General features: G+C 41.1%; 2 protein-coding genes across 2 annotated transcripts; one reads left to right on the top strand and one right to left on the bottom strand.

The window, feature by feature from the left end:
• The first annotated feature begins 1332 nt into the window (after positions 1-1332).
• nek6 (NIMA-related kinase 6) lies at positions 1333-14570 on the top strand. The gene is made up of 10 exons (XM_070850807.1): positions 1333-1415; positions 8197-8297; positions 8525-8665; positions 9235-9297; positions 9536-9646; positions 10072-10180; positions 10377-10484; positions 10674-10768; positions 12818-12931; positions 13371-14570. The coding sequence occupies exons 2-10, from the start codon at positions 8220-8222 to the stop codon at positions 13479-13481; spliced, it is 930 nt and encodes a 309-aa protein (XP_070706908.1). The 5' UTR covers positions 1333-1415; positions 8197-8219; the 3' UTR covers positions 13482-14570.
• A 1056-nt stretch (positions 14571-15626) lies between these two features.
• On the bottom strand, positions 15627-20628 carry psmb7 (proteasome 20S subunit beta 7). Its single transcript, XM_070850147.1, has 8 exons — positions 20554-20628; positions 19466-19559; positions 18312-18409; positions 17946-18086; positions 17557-17672; positions 17201-17259; positions 16937-17088; positions 15627-15842 (listed from the first exon to the last, which is right to left on the bottom strand). Exons 1-8 carry the CDS (start codon positions 20613-20615, stop codon positions 15731-15733), a joined length of 834 nt encoding a protein of 277 aa, XP_070706248.1. The 5' UTR covers positions 20616-20628; the 3' UTR covers positions 15627-15730.
• Between the last annotated feature and the right edge of the window lie 2693 nt (positions 20629-23321).

Genomic DNA, 23321 nt, shown 5'->3' with positions numbered 1-23321 from the left:
TTAGAGGTCCTGAGGTGAGAAGTATATCTGGTTTGGTAAAAATTTGATTTATGGTTATGCTATTTAGAGACATATTTTTATAAAAAGCTTTTATTTTAAGGGACATTTTACAAATCATATGTTCATTGAAGCAAAGAAAGCATTTTTCTTAAAACATCATTGACGATGAAGTATTATACACTGTTATATTTTATTTTATCAAAGAACACATGATCTCTGATCTATCTCTTCTAACCACTCACTCATAAATACAGATTTCTGTTGTTGTGCATCCAGTAGTTTTCCACGACAGAATATGAAAGATTAAAGCAGAGGCCTGCTTTTCAAAACGTAAGTTGGTGTAGTCACTGATCATAAGACTAGAAGTCTATTTTCTCCGCTGAGTTCCACCAAAGTCGAGGTTACACTTCAGAGGGCATGACCTCAGTGTCCTTGTCCCTGCATCACAGAAATCATCTGATATACATATTGGCCCTATTTTAAAGCAGGATTTGCCAAATCACAAGGACTTAAAACTGTATTCTGCTTTCAGTAGACAGCATTGTATGAATATGCAGACTGTATTCAATGTTTCATTCAGAAATGTGTTAAGTGACATCACGTATCATCTTTATTCTCCTCACACAGGAAGAGGAAGTCTGTGCAAGCCTGTTGCTGATAGTTTGTCACAATAACAATGGCATCATTGACCCATACATATACATACATGTACATGAATACATATATAGGGAAATATTGTATAGAGAAATTCAGTGTCCTAGAGGAGCAACTTCACAGCAGCTGAAAATCTTGCTTTTGCTGGCTTCCAGTGGTTGAACTTGTCAACTTGTTGCAGTGATGTAGAATTGTACTTTGGGGCGTGGCAGTACTTTGTGACATCACTTCTGACAACCACTCAATCAGTAGAGTTGAGGTGTGACAAGAGAGACTATAACAGGTGAATGAATGAAACGTGTGGAAATGTCCGTATGAAGACACTTTCTTTCTTTCTTTCTTTTCATTTGTCAGATGAGCAAACATACACGATGAAAGCCACATGCAGGGGATGGGTGAGGAGAGGGGGAGCCTGAGGTTTGACCTACTTTTCTCTTGTCACAGCCTCACCTCCGCTTTACTGTCAGAAGTGAGACACTTAGGAGTGTCCCTCTGCTCATTCACCAAGCTGCCAGCAACACACTGTTCAACAGCCTGCGTGGCAGCAGCGACACACACACACACACACACACACACACACACACACACACACACACACACACTGATTGAGAGAGAGAGAGAGAGAGACAGGGAGAGAGAGAGGGGGGAGGAACGGGGGAGGGTTTGTCTGTCGTTGAGAGAAGTTGCACAACAACACGGACCGATGTAACTTGCAGAAACTGTTCAAAGCCTTCAGGAGGACATTACCGACTCGTCTTCAGGTAAGACGTCAGTCTCCTTCTACCTCTGTCCAGCCCGTCGGTAGTTTTAATAACCGTTCGCATTAACCGAGCCTTTAACTGTGCTGACATTGACTTGTGTGTCTGTGTGAGCAGAAACAAGCAGGACTCTGTGTGTGTACCACTGTGGGAAAGCTGCTAAAGCTACTTAGCACACACCTACTGTTAGCTAGCAGCAGTTAGCCCGCAGGACTCAGAGACCATATGGTAATGATATTTACCCTGCTGCTGCTCGGACGGAACCCTCTGCTGGTATCTGCTTTAAACCTACATGTTTCTGTCCGGGCTTTAAACAAAGAGCGCTGTGTCAGGCCAGGACCCAAACCTAATAGGAAAGTAACCAATAGACAGGTAGAACCAAATAGCCCAACATAGCGACTGAAACTCAATTCCAGCCTTAGTCACATTTTTCATGTACATGTGGCCGCTGGCAGCTCGCTGTGATGTTAATGCAGCCTGTCAGTCAGTCATCAGCTCCACGAGGCTGTGCTGCTGTTTATCACCAAACAATCGAGCTATTGACATATTGATTTCCTCCTTGAAGGCCATTCGATCACAACAGGAAACTATTGCTAACTGATGCAGTTTCTTGGTTATTTTTCCCATAATGACATTTTTTTAAATGACACAAATTTGGATCACACTAACATTGTATTGAATGTGGCCTCTGACATGACATGTGATCATATACAATGTGAAAAAACAACATCTAGAGACCATTATTGCACTAATGTTACATGCACTCACAGCCACACCTCCATCCAAGCATGTTAACATGACACATGGAGTGTGAAAGCAGAGCAACCTCGAGTCTGTGCTTGCGGTGTGTGGTTTGTGGGTGACTTGGGGTAGAAATGGACAGTTCATGCATCACATGAACTAGTGGCAGCCAGCAGGGGTGAGCACTGGCTGCAGGGTGGGGGGCCGGTGTGTGGTTATGAGGATGCCTGGGCACCGAAGGTCAAATAACTGGCTAAAATTAGTCACGTGTCAGCTGTGACAGGGAGCCAGTGTGCTGTGTGAGTGGGAGGGCTGGTTAATATCCACCCAGCAGGAAGCCATGTCTTCGCACATCCTCTGCTGCTTTGCCATTATTCTCTGCAGCTTTGACCGTTTGAGGTTTGAGTAATTTCTACAAAGTATGACATTAAGCAAGAAAGCAGTTATATTTGGCAGCATGGTTAGGGACGTTCGATTTTAGATGGAGGTTTTAACCAGATTATTATAGTAATGAGTAATTCTTACAAATATGCTTGCTAGTCTTGCTAGTTCCTGTGAATCCCTCAGAAGTTGCAAAACATCTATTTTATTTATTGTAATCCAAGATCTGAATTGATCTAATTTCAATCAAGAGGTATATGAAGTATGCTTGTGTTTTCGTTCCACCAGTGTTTTTGTTTAAGGATGTGTGACTGTGGTATAATATGAACTATAGCCTGACCAATACACACAATGCACAATATTATCTTACTGATTTTAAATGATGAAAACAATTTTAAAAAATTGCTGCTGTTTTCCGCTGTAGCATTTAGTGACATGTAAGTTCAGCTCATCTTTTTCCAGTTGGAAGTAGGAAATAGCCAGCTGACTTTGTCAGCATCAGCTTGGTGGCTACAATGCTTAAGCTCCTGTTTCAAGAGTTTACAGTAGGCTAATGCTACAACAATATGCGGTGCAGTCTGTGGATGATTAACATCACATCCACTGGCTGCTGTAGTGTTATGATTAAAGATAGCTTCAGCAAGAACGCTGACTAAAAGGCTGGTTAGCTACCACTGTGTTAGGGTAAGCTTGCCAGCCACACACCTGCTTGACTGCACTGATGTTACCGACATATGCAAACTGGGGATCAGTCCCTTTCCTGGACCACATAGAGATGCTTATGTCAAAAAACAAATAATTTGGAAGATATCCACTGATAGGTGGTAAAGCAAAAACATCCAATTCTTGTTTTGTAACCAAATGATTGGTGATCGGAAGAAAAGTTTAAAGCCTTATATCACTTTTTACACTCCAGTTTGATTATTTTGAACAACCCCGAAAATCAGAATCATGCTTGCCAAGTGAATTTACAGGGATTTGTCCTGGTATTCTGGTGCATAACAATAACCATAGTGAGAAAATAAGTAAGATAAAAAAAAGTAAAAAGGAAGTTTTACAAGTCAATAAACATAAATACAAAATGTAAAACATTTACAATTAAAATATGTAAAATGTATAGGAATGTGTAAAATAAATTTTTAAAATGATAGGAAATTGTCAGAGTTATTAATTATCTGACACAAAACATTGTATCACAGCATACAGTATTATCTTATCTACTGATATATATTTACAATTATAGTTTAGACTTATCCGTTAAAGGTTTACTACATTTTCACATTTGTCGGGTCTATCAAAGTAAAGGATGTAAAAAGTGAGTGCATTTGTACTTGAACAGATACTCTCTCATAGGTGAGCTGATGTTAAAGGGTAGCGTGTGGCATGGTTGTGTTTTTCCAAAGTGAAGAATTTCTGAAATATATTACGATATATGAGCAGTTCAGGACATCATATTTCTCTGCGTTCAAACAATCTGTTTTACTTTGTTATCAAGGTCACTGTTGGCGGTGTGTCAGAAAAGGAGGTCAGCATTTTTTTTGTACATACAATATTTTTATTAAATTACATTAGAATTATTCAAAGTCAGTATTTTGAGTTAGATGAACAATAGCTCTGATTAGTTCCTGTGCACTAAGGAGGATGACTAACTGTAGATGACTCAACACTCTACAGCAAATAGAAGAATACATCAAATAAAACTCTGACAGGGTGACTAATGACCATAAATGAGATTATCCATATTATCCGTTAAATAAAGAGTCTGTGGTGTTGTTGAAACATTAAACTGATCTGAGAGGAAGTTGAGAGATGACTAATAAAAGAGATATTTTGGTTCAGGGAACAAGGAACTCTGTTGTATGGTGCGCTTGAAGAGGAGGCTCTATAATCCCAAAAGATGACATTTTGAAGCAAAAGGCTGGTTGTTTCAGTGGTACAAGAGGGACTGTTGATTAGTGATTTTTGTGCAGAAAACAACTTTATCATTTAGTTTAATATTGATATAATGTATGAACTTGCATCTAGAGGCCTAGATGTTGATTATCACATTGAACAGACTTTTGGATCGTGTACAGGTGGAAATGGGGCTGTGCTGTAGTTCATTTGGACCATTTATTTTCTTAAACAGTTGATTATATTTATCATTTCAGTGTAGTTTCATGTGACGATTATCAATTCAAGAATTCTCATTCTGTTACCATAGATGGTCCTCTATCAGTATCAAAAGAATTGGTTTTGATTATTGCGGTAGGTTGTCCACATGGCTCAGCCTTCCATGGAAGCCCTGGGCACACCAGAAGGAGGGATCTTCAAGGATTTTCAGAATCCAGTATTAAAGGGGAACTCCACCAATTTTATACATGATGGTATGTTGGTGTTGGGGAGTACTTATAAGTTAAAGGCCTTTTGTGTATCCAAAAAAATATGCTGATGTGGTGTGTACTGACCAGATATTGCTACTCAAATAAACACAGCCGAATCTCCGACTATACTGTTGTTAGTCAAATTGCATTGTAGATAATGTGGGCATCATGTTTTAGTAAGGAGGAAGTGAGTCCTACAATGTTATAGAAGTGTAATGTTAATCAGTGGAGCACTCTTAACATTTTTAAAGCCTCTACGCACAGAGCTATTCAGAAACTAGTATTTAATGACTATTTGATTTGAGACAAGGTGATGCTGATCAACATCCATACATGTGTTCAGTGTAAAGTGGGTTTGATGTTCAGATTGGCTGTTTTAGAAAGTCAGTCACAGTTCTGACATCAGCAAGGTGTGTAGGGAAGGTGGTTGCAGACGATGTCAGAGCCCTTTTTAGCTGAAGTGAATCGGCCTATGTTTTGTCTGCAGGGTGGGTGGATGTGGGTAATGCGTGTGTGTACAGGTTACCTGGGTTACGTAACCCTGTAAATCGTGCATATTTTCGGGTATTTCTATTTCAATCTATTATTTCAGTCCACTTGATTTATTTCTTGGTTGAACTTGATGTTTCTTATTGTTGTGCTGGCTCTCTGCGATGCATTTGTCACTCCATGTAAACAACCTACCTACAAATACCTGGGAACTCTTTGTTGTGTCTCATAGTCTTCCAGTGAAATGGCTGCTTAAGGTTATTTTGACTCACTGGAATGTTGTTTGTGGGCGTTATCTCCCTAATGGCAGTGGGTGGACCTGTGACTGGGGGCTGGTTTATCCCCGCGTGCTTTTAGCAGGAGGCAGGGATCATCATGCAACGGCTACCCGTCTATCACACATTCACACTCACAGGCACACCCATGGGCAACTACGATTTTCGATTTTCTGTTTCATTTTTTGAACTCTCCGTCGTATTCTTAAGAGGCTCAGAGTTGCGACAGAGGAAGAGGAAACAGCTGTGAGGGTTCAAGTTGAGATAGTGTCTCAAATTTGCATCACATGGTCAACAGATATAAGAATTTGGAAAGAGAGATGAAGATGTCTAACCAGTAAATGTCTCCTAAAATGAAAAGAATGCAGTTCAGATAGGCATCATGGAGTTGGGGACAAACCACACTGATAGACCATTCAAAATTTAAAAAAAAAAGTTCACAATCATATCTTAAAAATCAATGACCACACTGACTGTTTACATCTGAATACACCAGCTGAAAGTAGTTTTCTATAAGTTTAGATTGTAGTTCTGTAGATCATATTGTTAAGAATATTGTTGCCCAACTATCTTGCAATATTGTGATCTTATTTTAAGGCTTTAATACAAGTCCCTACTGCCTACTGTCACACTCGGACAAGTTATAGAAATTGCACTACATTTGAAGAATAAAGAGTAGCTTCTTTCTACAACAGGGACATTTCCAACGGGCCAAGAACCATGTCAGGAACTCATGAAGCTTGCCTGTGTTTGGACCAGAGGAACCAGGGTGTAGATTAAGTTTCCCTGCCATAGTTGGTCATGCAAAAAAAAATGTTCATGACCAAATACCAATGTTGTGTTTATTGTTATATACCAAATTTGAACATGGTATAAACATTATATCTGCTTAGCATCAGCCTGTTAGCATTGTCGGTGAACATACAAAGCCCAGTGATGAGCTGTAACCCTCAGACTCTATCATACAGCATCTAAAGACAGTACTCTTCCATGAGTGATAATGAAAACAGGCCTTGTTACAACAGGAAACTCCAATTTCAGTTTCATTTTTCACAAGATAGATTTCAGAAGTTGCTGAATGTGAAACTTAACTGAAAAGTGAAATCATGAGTTACTTTAAAATTCCTGATGCTTAGGCTGGTTTTATGGTCACAGGGAGTGATTTGAAAAAGAGCCTTGTTCTAGAATCTGGTTTACAATTTTGAAGTGACCCATGCGACCAGGCCACATACCGTAGACCTGTTGTTCAATCATGCAAATCTACGTTGAGAAATTTCCCAGCCATCAATGCCAACAACAGCACAGTCTTCATTACCACAGTTAGGAGCAGCCAGACATGTGTATGTAGCACAGATCTCCTCCAGTGGTGTAACCCGAGTAGTGGCATGAGGCCCAGTTGGCATTACTAACATTTTAATGGTTAGTCGAGCTGAGTAAGTTAAGGTGAGTGCAAGTTAGCACATGTACACTGAAGCTGATTCATCAGAGGTGGGGGGTGGGGGGGGGTTGTTGAAGAATAATGCATGTAATGTTTTAGGATAGGGAGTAAGTTTCAACATGATCCAGCTTCCACTTTAGCAGGTATTTGTGGTCAAAATAAGTCATCAATACTTCAGAACTTGGCAATGAAAGCTCCAGGGAATAACGGCTGCATGCAGTTGGTGGTAGAGGAGGCACAAGATCGGGCTCACATGACTCAGCTAGTCACAAGAAAAGCCAAAAAGATACAATGATGTGGCTCCTCACCAGCTCACGCTGTGACTTACTTTCAGTGGTACTCTTGTTTAGCTCTCACATTTCCAGTTCAAACCAGAGCTCGGTCTCTGCGGTCATGAGTCATCGCCACCACAGGAACCCAGCAAGCAGGAACTCCACTGTCAGAGAGCGCGTTTAGGTTTGCCAGTCAGTAAGACGGTTAGTTAAAGAGTTAGTTCACAGTAATTTGGGTAGCTTCATTTTCTTTTTGCTAGCAGTCCCGTATAGATATATTGATGTATTGTGTAAATACATCATTTGCTCTCTGTTTACCACATGTGTTTAGTATTTTGCAATCATCAGGGCTAAACAAGCATTGAGCAGCTTGATCGCTGTGTGTGCATTGGAAGCTTGGAATTAGATTGCACAGCAGTAACGTAGGTGGGCAAAAACATTCAGGTGGCTGGTTGTAATATGCTGATCATCGTGGCACAGCCATTAAGCTTTATGTGCTACCAATTTCATAAAATAATACAGTGATTTAGGAAGATTTTCCTGTTTATTCAAGTAATGTTGCAAATGTCAGTACATGCATATTCCTTAACCCCATTATCCCCCATACACAGTTTCCATGTGTTCAATCATCATGAAAGCAAAGGGGGGTATCTCTGGAGTTTCCTGCTCCTGCAGTTCATGTTGGCCACATGCAGCCTGACGTCACCTTCTTTCAGACTTTATCTCTCACCTGCCTCTCATCACTGCCTCTCTTGTGTCGTTATGCTCTGTAAAGTAAATGTGTAGAATAAATGAAGATCGTAACATTTATCTGCTTTGTCACAGTAGTGGGTGGGTGTGATGCCACCATGGAGGCCCAGAACAACAACCAGCCCACCTTAGACAACCACAACAATCTCTACAAGACACCTGGTCAGGAGGATCAGGTAGGACATCTAACCAGTATTAGACTGGTTCTAAATACTTCTAATAGAGAAAAAACCCATAAATGTTAAATGTTCTTAGGCGAGTCTATGATATTCTTTCCTTTCCATAATGTATATGTAAACTACTTTTAGCTCCCCCCTGGCTTCCGATAATTGTATTGTTAAAACATGCTTTAAAATGCAACCGTTTAATATGAATCTAATAATAATAATATACTCTTGTACAGAAAAATGTGCCAAGTTATAAGTACTGCTGCACTCTGGCAAACTTCCGGATTGAGAAGAAGATTGGTCGGGGCCAGTTCAGTGAGGTCTACAAAGCCACATACCTGCTGGAGGGACAGCTGGTTGCACTGAAGAAAGTCCAGGTACAGTGCGTGCGTAATGTGAAGAATAATCAGCAGACACATTACTTTCACACTTTATTACTGCCAAATAAAGATTTTGATAGTAGCCTCCCAAATCCAATATCAGTCAGGCTCTAGTCCACTTAATATAATTGTGATTCCTGCCTGACCTGGAGTTTTAAGGTCAAAAACTTGGACTTTTAATAATCTTCTAACATCTGCCAATCTGATCACCCAATTTATTTTCATACATGAACACATTATATGATTAAATGATAAAGATCCCTTAAATGTGGTTCTTAAAGAATTGTGAACCAGATGCATAGTGAGTGGGAGACACTTACTTTTTCTCATCTCTCACCACTCAGCTGACCTTTCTTGTTATGTATTGGTTGACATATACGCTGATACCGATATATCTGTGATCTGCGGACCATTATGGGCTGTGCTGTTGTTCAGATCCTTTTTGACCACCACCTTTCAGTTCCTTTTGACCTCTGGAAAGACTTTGAATTTTTGTTTTATTGGAGAGGTAAAAAACAGTTTAAAGTGACAGAAACCCATATTTACTCATATCGTTGTGACTGCAGATCTTTGAGATGATGGATGCCAAGGCTCGTCAGGACTGCATCAAAGAGATCGATCTACTGAAGGTGAAGTTGAACGCCCACAGCCATTGTGGTTAGTGGGTTAGAGAGAAATTTTTGAACGGTTTTCCCACAATATGAGGACAAGAAACATGCTTATTTGTATAAACCATGTCTACTGGTACTGATGATTTGTTCACAATATCACTTTGAGCTTCGTTGTACTTCTTGATTGTCTGAGCTGCTGAACTGGCAGTTTTACAGTGTCGGGGAACAACCATTTTCTCCTGTTTGTCCACTGCAGCAGCTGAATCACCCCAACATCATCAAATACCTAGACTCCTTTATCGAAGACAATGAGCTCAACATTGTTCTGGAGCTGGCGGATGCTGGAGATCTGTCTCAGATGATAAAGGTCAGGAATTAGCATAAAATGCTCAGAGACTCACAGACCTACCTCAGATTTCACAGTGCACAGATCCAATATGCAGAAGAGTGGTCCAAATTCAGCTGTTGTTCCATCCAGGAATAAAAAAGCTGATGGATAAGTTGGTTACTGGTGTGTAAATATCAGGGTTGAATACCTGGAAATGCATTACCCAGGGATTCTCTCCAAAATGTACTCCCTTTTAATTATTAAGCCTGTTAGTGTGAGATAGGAGCAATCCATTGTCTTGACCCACTTCTCCAGAGTTCACATAAATACAAGTTAAGATAAGATCAACTTTATTCATCCCGAAAGAACTTATTTAATTATATACTATAATTAAATATTTAATGATATACTACACGTTGTAACAGCATTGTAACTCTTAACAGTCCCTCCTTATATCTGCTTAGTACTTCAAGAAGAAGAGGCGACTCATTCCAGAGAGGACTATATGGAAGTATTTTGTGCAGCTCTGCAGCGCCGTGGAGCACATGCACTCACGCAGAGTAATGCACCGCGGTAAACAACTGCTCCCAGATACACACACACACACACACACACACACACACACACACACACACACACCGTCCTCCCAGTCCCGATGTACAATAAGCACACACTTCATCAGCTGTCTGCAGACACATTCGATCCTGTCATCCATCCTTCTGCTCTGTCCAAAACAACCTCTCACCTCATCCGTTTGTATATGAACCAGATATCAAGCCTGCCAACGTGTTCATAACAGCCACAGGGCAGGTGAAGCTGGGTGACCTGGGATTAGGCCGCTTCTTCAGCTCTAAAACCACAGCAGCCCACTCTTTAGGTAAAGCACAAATGCACACCCATATGAAGGACAAACACACACACACACTGCACGTCATGCAGAGCACATGGTTTTCTTTTAAATTAGCAGTTCATGACAACTCCAATATGTAATATTTTACTGATACTGTCAATCAGGTCAGTAATACTGTATGTTACATATGTTTATGTTTGCTTCTTTCTCTGTCAGTGGGGACGCCGTACTACATGTCACCAGAAAGGATCCATGAGAACGGATACAACTTTAAGTCAGATATCTGGTCCCTGGGGTGTCTTCTCTATGAGGTAATGTTGATATTCACCGGGACACTGTGAACGATGCAGGGAAATGATCACTTCCTCTCGGTGGTGTAGAAACAAAGTTCATCACTGTTCAGCACTTGGAGCATGTCTATGCTTAGATTTCAATATTTCGAGCGTAGATTGTAGAGATTCAAGTTTGTATAATGTCTGGAGATGCACAAATGATTTTGACTCGAGCATGGTCGGGTCAAACAACACGTCTTTATTTTGATTCTGTCTGTATGCCTTTATTTGTGTGACCATGCAGAACCTAATTCCTGTTTTGCTATCCTGACTGAAGAGTTCAGAATATACATTGGCTGTTGGGCTACGGGCATTGTCATATCCCTTTTTTGGTCTTTAAAACGAATAGAGAAAGGAAACAGAGGGTGGGGGTGTTCCTCTGTGGCAGGAAGCAGAGTGCTTTCAATGGAAAAATAGTTTAACAAGAAACAACCCTAGTGACATTGGTAAGCTTAATACTATCAGTTCAGAAACCTCAGCACTGAAATCACATGGAGTCATCCCTGTTTGTGTTTGATTGACAGTAGGTGGAGGGGCGTGTCCCTGCAGCTGTAGTGTGGCTCAGTGTGACGTCTCCTCTGCCTGTGACAGAATTCTTTATGGAAATATGGTCATCATCAATGTAGATGGATGCTTGACAGTATTTTGAGTATTCTTCCATCACCAAACCAAAAAAATATGAATTGTACATTTCTCCTTTTTGGTTTCTGGAGAACACTGAGCAGATATATGTATGCTGTAGCAGACAAAATAAATGCCATTTAATCTCAGTTGGCCACCACTGTGAGCATAGTAAGCCCCATTCTTAGTCATATTTCCTTGTATTTGCTTGGAATGCTGAGCCATTGTCTAGACAGTCATCTCCAGAGACAATGGTTTCACAGTCCTCTGTGTTCTGAAGCTTCTCTGACAGGCTGCGAGAGACTGAATGAGCAGCATTATGTGTCTGTCTCATTTATTCTCTGGCTGCATCCCCACATTTATCACATGAGATAGCAGATACTTTCTCATTCGTCATACCTTTCTCTCTTCTTTCCTGGCATTTTTTCACACTTCTTGAGCATCATCTCCCTTTTTACTCTCATTTAACTTTTCTAAAATTGCTCCCACCAGAACATTCTATCATAAAATGTGTCATGTAATTGAAGTTCAAGTTTCTTTTATTGTCATGTACACGACACTTAGAGTGAAGCAGCCGTTGGCAATGAAATTCTTTCAACTGCCTGACTCCTCATATATGTTGAACAAAATCTAATCCGGACATAAAATATGCAGCAGCTAGAATAATAATAATATTATTAGTAGTAGAATAATGTAATTAATATAATATAGAATAAAATGTTTTTTACCATTTTAAATGAGTTTTTCATTTTGTAATGACTGATTTATAGAGGCTGCAGGATGAGTTTGTCAGGGGCAGCATGAAGTTCTACTGTGTAAGTTACTATCTTGGTAGTCAACATTCTTTTCCATGGCTGTCTTAAGCCCCATAATACCAAATAGCTCGTGGTCCCTTTAATATTAGGTTGTTAGGTGAATGTATAACCTGTGGTAAGTTTGAGTCCCATCTCAGGGTCCACGTACTGGCTTTTTCCAAACCCAGCTTGTGCTGTCCACACATGGAGATGGACATTACAATACAGCGAGATCCTCCTAGGAGCATGAATATGCTCAATCAAGATCACTGTAATCTGTTCATTACATTTGACATACAGCGTGTTATGGACAAGCGAAAAGTTTGGGTCAACAAAACAATAAGAAATATTCTTCTGGACACAAGAATGCTCACACTGAATTCCCCTGAACTCTGTCCTTTAGTTTGACTGTAACCTTGATAGAGGGAAAAAATGTAACCTGCGGATGGCTCTAGACATGGGCTTAGTACGTCATTGAGATGATAACACAACATCCTTTGGGGACTATGAATATCCACAGTCCACAATTCTTCCAGTATCATCTGTCTACGCTCACACTCTCTTTCTCCTCCCAAGAATTTCTCTCATTCGGGCTGCCTTCCTCTTTCTCCAGATGGCAGTGCTGCAAAGTCCATTTTACGGAGACAAGATGAACCTCCTCTCCCTCTGCCAGAAGATTGAGCAGTGTGATTACCCCCCTCTCCCACCTGGCCATTACTCTGAGAAGGTAGAGCAACACAAAACCTGACCTGACCTGTTTTTTACAGAGAAAGCAGCTCTTACTTATATGTTGCGGCTTATTATGCGACTCGTTCGCGACATGTTCCCCCGTGACGACCCCACTGTTAACACTACTATCCCTAAAACTCAATTCTACATTTCTGTTCTATGTGAGCTAAATAAGCAACTTAGTATGTTTGGGAGCTGTTGGAAGAGACTGAGTTGTTAGAGTAGCACTTACCCCTGTTTCGCTATGCTGTTTCTGAGCCTTTCTTAAAAATGAAAGTACATATTTGCGAGGCTGTTTTAGCAATTAATGTCTTGTAGTTGACTCCAACAGATAGGGCAGAGATGTTAGATCATGTTTAGAGGCAGATTGGTTGACAAGGGTAGAAAATGATAACACCTTTGTTACCATCCAAGCTAATAACGCCCACTCCTCACAGCTGCGGGACCTGGTCAGCATGTGCATCAGCCCAGACCCAGACCAGCGGCCGGACATCGTCTTTGTGCTGCAGATCTCCAAACAGATGCACATGTGGACTTCCAGCACCTGAGCACCATTTCTGCTCCAAGTCCCCCCTCTGAGGACCTCAAACCACTAGAAGTAAGCTCTGCCTGCTCTCGCAGAAAAGTGTTTGCCTTACCCTCATGTCGACAGGAGGAAACCATGGAAAGACTTGCACCAGTGGACTGTGATGTTCCCACATCCAAACACCCACATCTTGGATGCAAAGAAGTGGTGTGGCACACACACACAGGAAGTGGAGTTTCTGAAAGCACACTTGTTCATGTGAGAGGCGACGGCCCTTTTATTTAGCTTGGGATAGAGAGCTGTGTCTCATTACGACGGCAGGTTTCTCCAAGCTTTCTGTGTCTATCTCTACAGGGGTTGCATTCCAGGTTCTAACCCTTTGTGTCAGGTTAAGTGTGTGCAGTAGAGCTGGGCAATTTGAACATTTATCTTCTATTGTCTATCATTGTACTCATATCATACCTTTTTATATCTTGTCATTTTAAGTACAAAATGTATGGGGTCAAGTGGAGTTAGTAAATAGCAATTATTAAGTCCAATTTCTCCCAGAATATCTGGTGAAAGAAGTGATGCATATATCTATTTCTGTCAGAAGAAGTTCTTCTCATTTCTTTTCTTTCTCTGTGCCACTTGGGGGCAGCACAACAAGCTTTGCTATTGACATGCTTAGCAGACATAGAACGTGATCATGTATTTGCAGTGGTGTTTGTAATGCGAGTCCTTTCTTTCAGCTCTGCTTTTGGTCTCCACCAGCTCCTGAGTCAAATGTATGGCCCTCAGCTACTAAACGTGCACCATGTTTACTAGCAGGTCTGTCCCAATACCAACACTAGCAGTATCTGCGAAAACATTGCCTGGCTCAGGAATGTGTCCTGTGACCCCACAGTGGAGCTCAGGTGCTTTGTGGATGGGTTTTCTTTTCACCTAAAATTCATTAAGTATGCTCAACCTTTCAGCACTGCAGTCCCAATTAGATGAATGTACAAGACAAACACACATTCTATGGGTGGGAAGAGTCATTAAATGGAGTTGTGTAGATGATGTTATTTCAAATGTTTTCCGTGTGATGCATTTTGTAAAATTCTCAAAGTTATTAATAAAAGAACACGATAAAAAAAGACGGTTAGTTCATGGTTATTTCTACGCAGCCTGTGGAAACCGTTGTAAGCTCTCATATGTTGCTCTGAGGGGCTTCGTCAAGTCTAAGAAAATAACCCTGATGATGTCATAGTGATGCCATCAGTTATCTTAGCTTAGGCTCAGTGACTACAGAAAACCTGTTATAAACAAGGGAATATAGATTTTGAGCTTTTAAGGGTCTAATCAAAGATCCTATTGAGCTGCATCATGGGAAATGTAGGATCCAGTGCTTCTGGAGCTTGACCCGTTTCTGTGCACCATGGCATTAAATTTAGCTCTGTTCAATATTAAAGATGAAAAGTTGTAGATATAATCGTAGATTGATCTCCATGTTGCCTGTATGCTCGTAGGTGTTTTTATGGCCCAGAAATCAAAGAAAGCAAACATCTTGTTTGCTCTTGTGTTAGTTGTAAGTAACAAACATTCTGAGTCAAATATGTCCTAAATAACTTCACAGAACCAGGTTTTGCTTGATGTGATCCTTCCTCTTGTATATGAAAGACTCTTCCTAATGTTCCCTCAGAGAAAGTAAAAGAGAAATGTCCTCATTCTGTGTAAAAACATTCAAACCAGACTGCACAATTTCCCGATGTTGATAAAGGTCAAATCAAGTGGGTATCTTCCAAAATGTGTCTTTTTAATATAAAATGCCCTCTGTATCAGTCGCCAGAGCTTTGGAATTTTACTACTTTCATGGCAACATCAAGAAATACTGAAAGCATTTGTTTTCATGCTGGACTCTTGTTCAAACTGGTGGTTTAGATGCCCACAATATCAAACCAAACATCCCTACTCCCACACTGCCAACGTATACAAAGCAGGCAAACATTTCAAAACACAATCATAAAACTGTTAGTTGTTGAACCAATTTGTTTTTAACTAATTCATTAGCTCACTGCTGCCAGATGAAACGGACTTCACAACAGACATGTGACTCGAGCGAGCAGCTTTTATCTAAGGACTCCTTTTATAACTGACTGAGTTTCATTTGAAGCAAAAAACAACTTTAAGATAGTCATGACAGGGATCAACTTGAACACTTTTATTGTAAATCATGGAAAAAAAACATGCCATCTAGGTTAGGAAATCTGAGGGGCACTGGGTTACATCAAGAAACCCATTGTATGTATCTTAGGAGGTATCCATAGTCTGTACAGTTTCTTCCACAAGCTCCAGGGACAGCGGGGTCACAAGCTTCGTCAACACACCCGTGGTCCCTCTTTTGTACTTGTAGTCACCGGCTCTACATCAAGAGAAAATGAGACGTGCCATTACAGGTTTCAGTCAAACGTTGGCCTCGGCACCTCCATTAAACAAGTCTTCTTTGGGTGCTTGTTTAATGTGGTTCCACACGGACACCTGAGAGTTCAGCTTCATCAGCACAGCATGCCACTTTAGATGAGCAGCCACAGACAAGCCATGCACATTAGTATGCTAAGTCACACTGAGCAGGCCCAGTGGGGTTTTTAGATCTAAACAGTGGTTAGTAGCAACTTCAGATGAGTGTGAGAGGATCAGTGTTAGGTCTGCACTCTACCACATCACACCCACGTGTACTCACAGCTGCAAGGGTTCGTGCTCAGTTAATCTTCAGGCAGAACAAGCAGTAAGACAATAAGTCATCCACCAGTTCATCAAGTGATGGGAAGGATTAATTAATTAATGATTCAACATGTGATTGCTTTGTAGTGCTGTGAGATGAGACGATGCATTCTGTTTGAACACAGTTTCCTCCTGTGCTGCTACTCATCACATCATGATCTGCAACACCAGCACAACTGTTCAAGCATTCAACCTTCACTCTTTATTGGGTCTGCTGGGTCACGTTTGACTGCATCACTGGCTGAAATCTCCTTAAAACTACATTTAGTCCAGTATTAAAATCCTTCCTTAGGAAAACTTTATCAAAGTGGGATTATTGATCTCCCTCTCCTGATCTTTGATGTGGACTGTATGATTGAGGAAATGCCTGGCGTGTCAGACAGCTGCCTCAGGCTCTGCAGGAGGGAGGACGCAGGGAAACACTTCAGGTCTGAAGGAGAAGAGCTGCCAATGAGCAGCAGGTTGAGTTCGCACAGTTACCAACTACAGTAAGTATCTGAGCCAGAGTTCAAGGGTTTCTCTGTTTCTAGAACTGAAAACACTCAGTTTTCTCAAACTGCTTTGTGGACCAGATCCTAGGTGATTACTGGTTATAAGCCCCACTGCTTCAAATGGGTCAAAATGTTATTTGTCCTATAGGGGTGATGACCAAAACAATAAAATGTTAGAAACAAAAGGAAAATAATTTGGATGAATGGATCCAGGATGAGAGGCATCACTGGTGCGAGTCCTCACCTGACTCCCTTCTTGTTGGCCTCATCGTGGGGCCGGATGTAGTCCACCTTGCCCTTAGTGATGACGCACAGGTCGATATTGCTGCCAGAGCCCAGATCATTAAAGATCCCTGCAGCGATGGCATCTCGCACCAGCCGCTTGGCATCCTCCTCCTTTGAAGAAAACAAGATTTAATGCTCAAATAGAAATAACTACTCACATCCACTTGTTTGGGAGGACTGTGTGTGGTATTGGTGTGACTTTAGATGAGAGTGGTGCACTCACCTCCATGTCAGGCTGGTACCGGTCCTCAAACACTGCCATGGCAGCCAGGGACCCAGAGCCTTCAGACAAGGAAAAAAAAAAAAGCTGCTGAGGTGGATTGCTGACCCGACACTGTCCATGTGTTCAGCACAGCCACAATACAAGACCATCATTTCACTTAACTGATTACAGATCTGACATTTAGAGGTTTTCACAGGCTTATAAAAGGTAAGAAAAATAAAGTCTGTAATAATGCAGTATGTGGTCCTTTCTGTAATAATGACCATGAATGCAATGAACACTGTTAATCCTTATAGAATCGCTCACGACGTCAAGCTGGAAGTGATGTATGAGAAGCATGAACGTATGACACTGACCCATGGTGACGTAGGGCAGCTTGTCAGTGGAGCCATGAGGGTAGATGCTGTAAAGGTGAGGACCATTACAGTCCACTCCACCCAGGACCAGAGCAGCCCCGATGTAGCCCTGATACCTGGAGACACACACACACACACACACTTACATTGTTGTGCATATCACATACTGTCATACCGAGTAGATACTGTTTAACTTTTGGAAATCACACGACAATCAATATTTTTACATCAATGTGAGTTAGTACCTTGACATGTAAGGAATTTATTTCACTTGATTAACAGAAATGGCTTTCTGGGTGTTTTATTTCATCCAACAGTTTCTCAGTTGTTTTTCCTCAAAGTGTCATACAGTATATCCTGACACATCCGCTCCAGCCTGAGGAGCTTACCTGAAGAGCATTTGCTTGAGCATGCGGTTGGCAGTGGCCACACGTGGCAGGCGGCCTGTGGAGAGGGAGTGCAGCTCCAGGTTGGAGGAGATGATCTGAGTGGTCATCTCTGTGTCTGCAGCTGTTCCTGCTCCACAGCAGCTGGACAACAGCACAATGACACAGAAGTCTATCAGTCATCAGCTCAGCGCAGTAAATGAAGGCTGAACAACGATCCAGTAAAACTATAACACATATCACCACATTTATCTTTGTTCATTGGAATACACAAGGGCTGCATGTCACCACAGGAAGGGCAGCATGAGTGAGTAGACAGAGTGTCACCCTGCGATGTACTGACAACCTGAGCTCCTGTCGGTCACTTACTACATGTTGGGGGAGATGTAGTGGATCTTGGAGCAGTTCTTGTCTGCCACTACCATTCCCTCAGTGGCTCTGGTGTCAGCTCCGAGGACAACGCCATCCTTCATGGGGAAACACACAAATTCACTCAGCAAAGCAGCCCCACTCAGTTCTATGCTGCTCACTTCAGGGCTTTTCAGCAAAGTGAAACAATACTTCTTTTAAAAGTTAGTCCATGTGGTGAGGCCTTCTGATTCGTTCCTCTCTTATGACTACACAGCATCACAGTAACTAATCAGGTTTCACTTAAGATGGGCTCTGTTCACCAGTTGCATTGTGCTTCCATCCCTGTATGGACCTACGTGTGGCTGGAATTGGTCTAGATCTTGATTATTAAATCACACTGACTGATGCTTTACCATTTCATGAAATTACAGTTAGACACTGTAGGTTGAGATATAGGATTTCAGGCAACAGAAAATGTCTAGACCTTTGGACAGATATTGCAAAGATAGCAGCTAATTGACACTAATATGACTCATGGAGAAAACACCTGGAGTTCTAACGGCTGTGACAGCACCTTCACCTTATTTTGCATACTGCTGTACACTAATCTCATTGTACCTTTCATTAATGTCTAGTTTTTATCTGCTGGGCAGCCTGCTGTTCAAATTTTACAGAGAGAAAGATTTTAAGTGAGGGGCCACATCTACCTGTGGTTCTGAAAGATGATACACAAGCTGTGACCTGAACCACATGTGCCCCTTTACTTTGTAGCAAAAAGGATAAAACGGTTAAAAACTACAGCCTTTATCCATAATATTAGCTACAACGTGTGCCTTTCATGCTACGGTAACTCAAAATGTCTGCTGTGAAAAGAACTAAAATGTGTATCAGGTGAATGTGTTAGATTTGCAGCCATGTCAGCCAGTTGGACGTGTTATTGTGTTCTCAGCAAGTGAAGGAGGGATTAACACCCGTTCTCTTACAGCATTACCCTGTATATGTATGCGTGCCAGTTCGAACACACAGTGAACCAGATTTAACTCAGTGTAGTAGAGTAATTGTGTGATTACACCCCAGACTGAGAAAAAAAAAAGCCACAAGGAGTCACACAAGCATCTTTATGTTCACAATGGAGCTACAGCTACGTAGGCCGCCTGGTTTCCATCACTCACCTTAAAGACAAGACCACAGATGGTAGTTCCTGTTTTGCGAGCAGAAGGCATGCTGCATCCCACTTTGTTGGCTTCACTTTCCAAAACTGCATTTCTGAAAAAAAGAAACAAAAATACCAACCAGAGGTTGTAATTTTACACAAACCAAAACACTGTGCAGTCATTCCTTGATTGTCCAAACACATTTAAGCAGGCTGTCCGCTGTACAACTCCCTGACAGTTAAATTGTGGAAGTCTTTAAGCACTGACAAACGTCACCATATGATCTGTAACAGGTTCAGACAGGGGGACTAAATTCTTCTGAACAAGTCAAATAAACAGGATTTCAATAACAGATGTGTCAGAGAGGCAACATATTGAGACTAGCTTCTGACCAAATTAACGCTGTTGAATTAATGGGTGTAGCTTTATTCAAAGGATCACCATTAGGATTTTGAAGACACTTATCATTTGATCCTCTGGGTTCACTGACAAAATTATCTGAGGCTGACCTGTCTTTTTAAACGAATCTCAGCATGTGAACATAATGACACATAGGGCCTAATGACTTTTCAAACTGGACCTTTGGGGCACATTATGTTCCCCACAAACCACTCTTAAACCATTGAGTTGTGTTCACACAGAACCTCTGCTGCTTCTATGCAGCTGTGGTGTTTTTGCTGTATAAACTTTAACATTGAAGCCTAAGCTAGGCTAACAGTGACATCACCTGTACAGATAGCGGGCTGAACAAACAGGGATGAAACGGTTTGCCCTGTTATTTAAAAAAATATATATATATATATATATATATATGAAGAAATATTCTGACGTGGTTTGTGGAATATTAATAAAACAAAGTTATTTCGCTGTTTTTAAACCATAAAACGTAGAACCGTCGGAAGAGGCTACATGGAGCTTAACGTTAACACCAGCGTGTAGAAATGCCTGAGTCATTGTATGGAGCTGAGGAGAAGCTAGCATCACTGCGAAGCCCCGTGTCACAACTCGCCTATTCTACACACTGTCTCCACACAGAGGGTAAAAACACATTCAGCTCGGCCACAGACGTATTTTGCTCTGTTTTTCTCCCATTAGAAAGCACTCACCGTTTGCAGTTTTCGAAACTGAAACCAGCGAATGGTGGCCGGTTCACTGCCAATGTCGCCATCTTGGTGAATGAAGCTTTGTGTTTCCGGGAAGTAAAGGAAGCGGATCATTAGAGATGCTGCATTTACGGACACCTGCTAATATCGTACATTGGGGTTCCCCCAGTTGACGAAATGACTTGCGACCCATTCGTGTGTTTTACACTGCAGCAAAGAACTAGATCTCGAGTCGGTCCCATTATTCACTGTTGTCCTGACAGTTAGAACTCTCATTCTGTGGGTTTGGGCTACACCTCAGTTCTTCAGTGGTGCTCCTTCAAATGAGTTCTCTCTGCTGGCTGCTATGTCTTTAAACTTGCCATTGTGACATGCACTCAGCTCTGGAGGTTTGACTTGGATGTTCATATAATACATCCATGGGGTTTATCACCAGATTACACTGCAGCATTCATAGAAGCATCAAGCTGCAGATCCCCAAAATGTCGGCTGGTGCCTTTCTGACTGATCAGTGTCACATTGACAGTTTGAAGGATGGGAAACTAAAACTAAACACAAAATAGCACAACATAAAGCAGACAAATGCCTCAGAAACAACCACCACCCAAAGCTCTTGCAGCTTAAACCCACTGTGCATTTTGGAACTAGGTTGTGGTGTAGTGAAAAACACGAGATCATTATTTTAGACAATGTGCAATTATCGAGAACACAACTAAAGATTACTGAAAAATATTTTAGCAATTTACTTACAACTTGTTTGGCATTGGCCAGCTGAATCTTCAACTAACTAACCGACCCTTCGTTGGTGCAGAGTGTCTTTGTCTGCTCATTAAGGATGTCGGTTACATTAATAATCCCTCTTTTTACTCACATGTGTAAAATTATCTCAAATAAACACTCAGTGATGAAGCATAATTTAACATACAAAGATAGAAGGGGGTTTCCTTTTTATTTTTAACTATGTAAGAAATTAAGTATACTGGTAAATCAGATTCCGCTCTGTCCCAGCAGAAGGCCTGTTTTGGGCCGGTAACATCATGTATTTAATCATGCTGCCATGTTTTGTCCTTGAACAGGACAGATGCTAACTTGATGCCAGCTGGATGTCAAGGTTGAGTAGGAAATGGGCTCCAGTGAGGTGGACAAGATCAGATAGGGCGCCTCCACACAACAAGATGAGTGCATTATGTTGATTAAGCCTTTTATTAAGGCAGAATGGCCAAAACAGGTGGTTGTAGGTGTAATCACCGAGATCTCAGTGACCCATAACAAAGGTTTAATGTGCTCTGACTTAACCTAACCTGCAGGAAGTGTGTCTGTTTTCTCATCATCCTCTCATTTCATGTTCCAATACATTATATTGGACTAAACAAGCTCCGTTTATCACAGCATGCATATTCCTAAGGGATGTCTGTTGAAGAAAAATAGATTATTTCCAAAAACTAAAGTTTGCCTGTCGACGGCAACATCATTACCCTCTTCATCCCTGCCGGATTGACCAGCGGCTCCATCAGATCTCGTGTTTTGTTAAATCCACAAACCTTTATTGGAAATTTTACTCCACATCCCAAAGGTTTCAAAGACACCACATATGCAAAAGCTGAACATTTAATGTTTCATGTTTCTATGTTTCAATCAATACAGCACAAGCATCATGTTACAATGGATGATTACAAAAAGCAGATGTGGAAGACACTGTAAACTGTATGCCATAATGACACTGAAAAGCCTTGTAAAGCAGTTATAATCAATTTGTTTTTATATTAACAAATGGTCACATGCTTTTGTAAAGACATCTGTAGTTATGAACCCAAAGAAAATTTATACCAACTCTGCTGTTCCCCTCAGGTTACATAGCTTTTGAACCTCTTTTAGCTCATTATTTCCAGCTCATTTTCCAGTGTATTGGTTCATTTTCAGCAGTCTCATTTATCTGGTTTCCAGCAGCAGGCAGCTGTTTCCTGTGACAGAGCCCACTGTACACCATCTGCTCAGCAGCAAACAGCAAACTTAGGTGGTGAACATAGTGGAGCATTTAGCAACTGATTTCAAATAGGAGCTACTGGAGACCAAACCAGAGCTAAAAGAGAGAGAATATTGGACTCACCTTCATCAGGTGGGCACAAATGAGACTCCAAATGAATGCTAATGTTGCTCTGTGTCTGCTGGATGAGTCAGTAGGCATCTTTTTGCCAACATGTTAGCCCCAAAAGTTCATAAGGTCCATGATGTTGTGGCTGTTACAGCAACTTAAATGGAGACTTTTTAGTAGAAACTTATAGTTCAAGATGTTGAACTACAACATGAACCATTATAATGCCATGATGACAGATCAGGAATTAGTCATTTTAACCAGATTACTTTATATAACCATGAATTATTGGTTCAGAGAAGTAATTCGCATATGGTCAGCTCCAGAAATAACACAATAACAAGGAAAACAATCTCCATTTATTCTTGTAACCTGTAATATTTACAATAAAAATCAATTTCTGCCAAAATGTTCAGTTGCTTTAAGATTGTAGTGCATGGCCACAATGTCTAATTATTGTGGAAATCTTGTAATTAGATTAAAATATGTTATGTAAAAGCAGCTGGTTTTATTTTTCACTGAGTTGAGGAGTTATAGAGGATTGTGTGACCATGCAGGGATGCCAGGACACAAGAGCTCTGGAAGTCTGCTACGCTCCAAATAAGATCTCCTTTGGATGATGACCATTCATAAAAGGCCCGACACAAGCATGATGTGTCTCCAGTGCCTCTGTTGGAGA

Source organism: Pempheris klunzingeri, chromosome 19 (assembly GCF_042242105.1).
Source record: "Pempheris klunzingeri isolate RE-2024b chromosome 19, fPemKlu1.hap1, whole genome shotgun sequence".
In the NCBI taxonomy this organism is placed as follows: domain Eukaryota; kingdom Metazoa; phylum Chordata; class Actinopteri; order Acropomatiformes; family Pempheridae; genus Pempheris; species Pempheris klunzingeri.
The sequence above is the reverse complement of the archived record's forward strand: the minus strand, read 5'-3'. Positions and strand labels throughout refer to the sequence as shown.

Bases quoted from the DNA above. Each gene is read 5' to 3' on its own strand.
- psmb7 (XM_070850147.1), bottom strand. From the start codon at position 20,615: ATGGCGACATTGGCAGTGAACCGGCCACCATTCGCTGGTTTCAGTTTC. The intron at 17,673-17,945 runs GTAAGCTCCTCA...GTGTGTCTCCAG, and splicing joins CTCAAGCAAATGCTCTTCAG to GTATCAGGGCTACATCGGGG. The intron at 17,260-17,556 runs GTCAGTGTCATA...CCTTGTCTGAAG, and splicing joins GCTGCCCTACGTCACCATGG to GCTCTGGGTCCCTGGCTGCC.
- nek6 (XM_070850807.1), top strand. From the start codon at position 8,220: ATGGAGGCCCAGAACAACAACCAGCCCACCTTAGACAACCACAACAAT. The intron at 9,647-10,071 runs GTCAGGAATTAG...ATATCTGCTTAG, and splicing joins ATCTGTCTCAGATGATAAAG to TACTTCAAGAAGAAGAGGCG. The intron at 10,181-10,376 runs GTAAACAACTGC...TATATGAACCAG, and splicing joins ACGCAGAGTAATGCACCGCG to ATATCAAGCCTGCCAACGTG.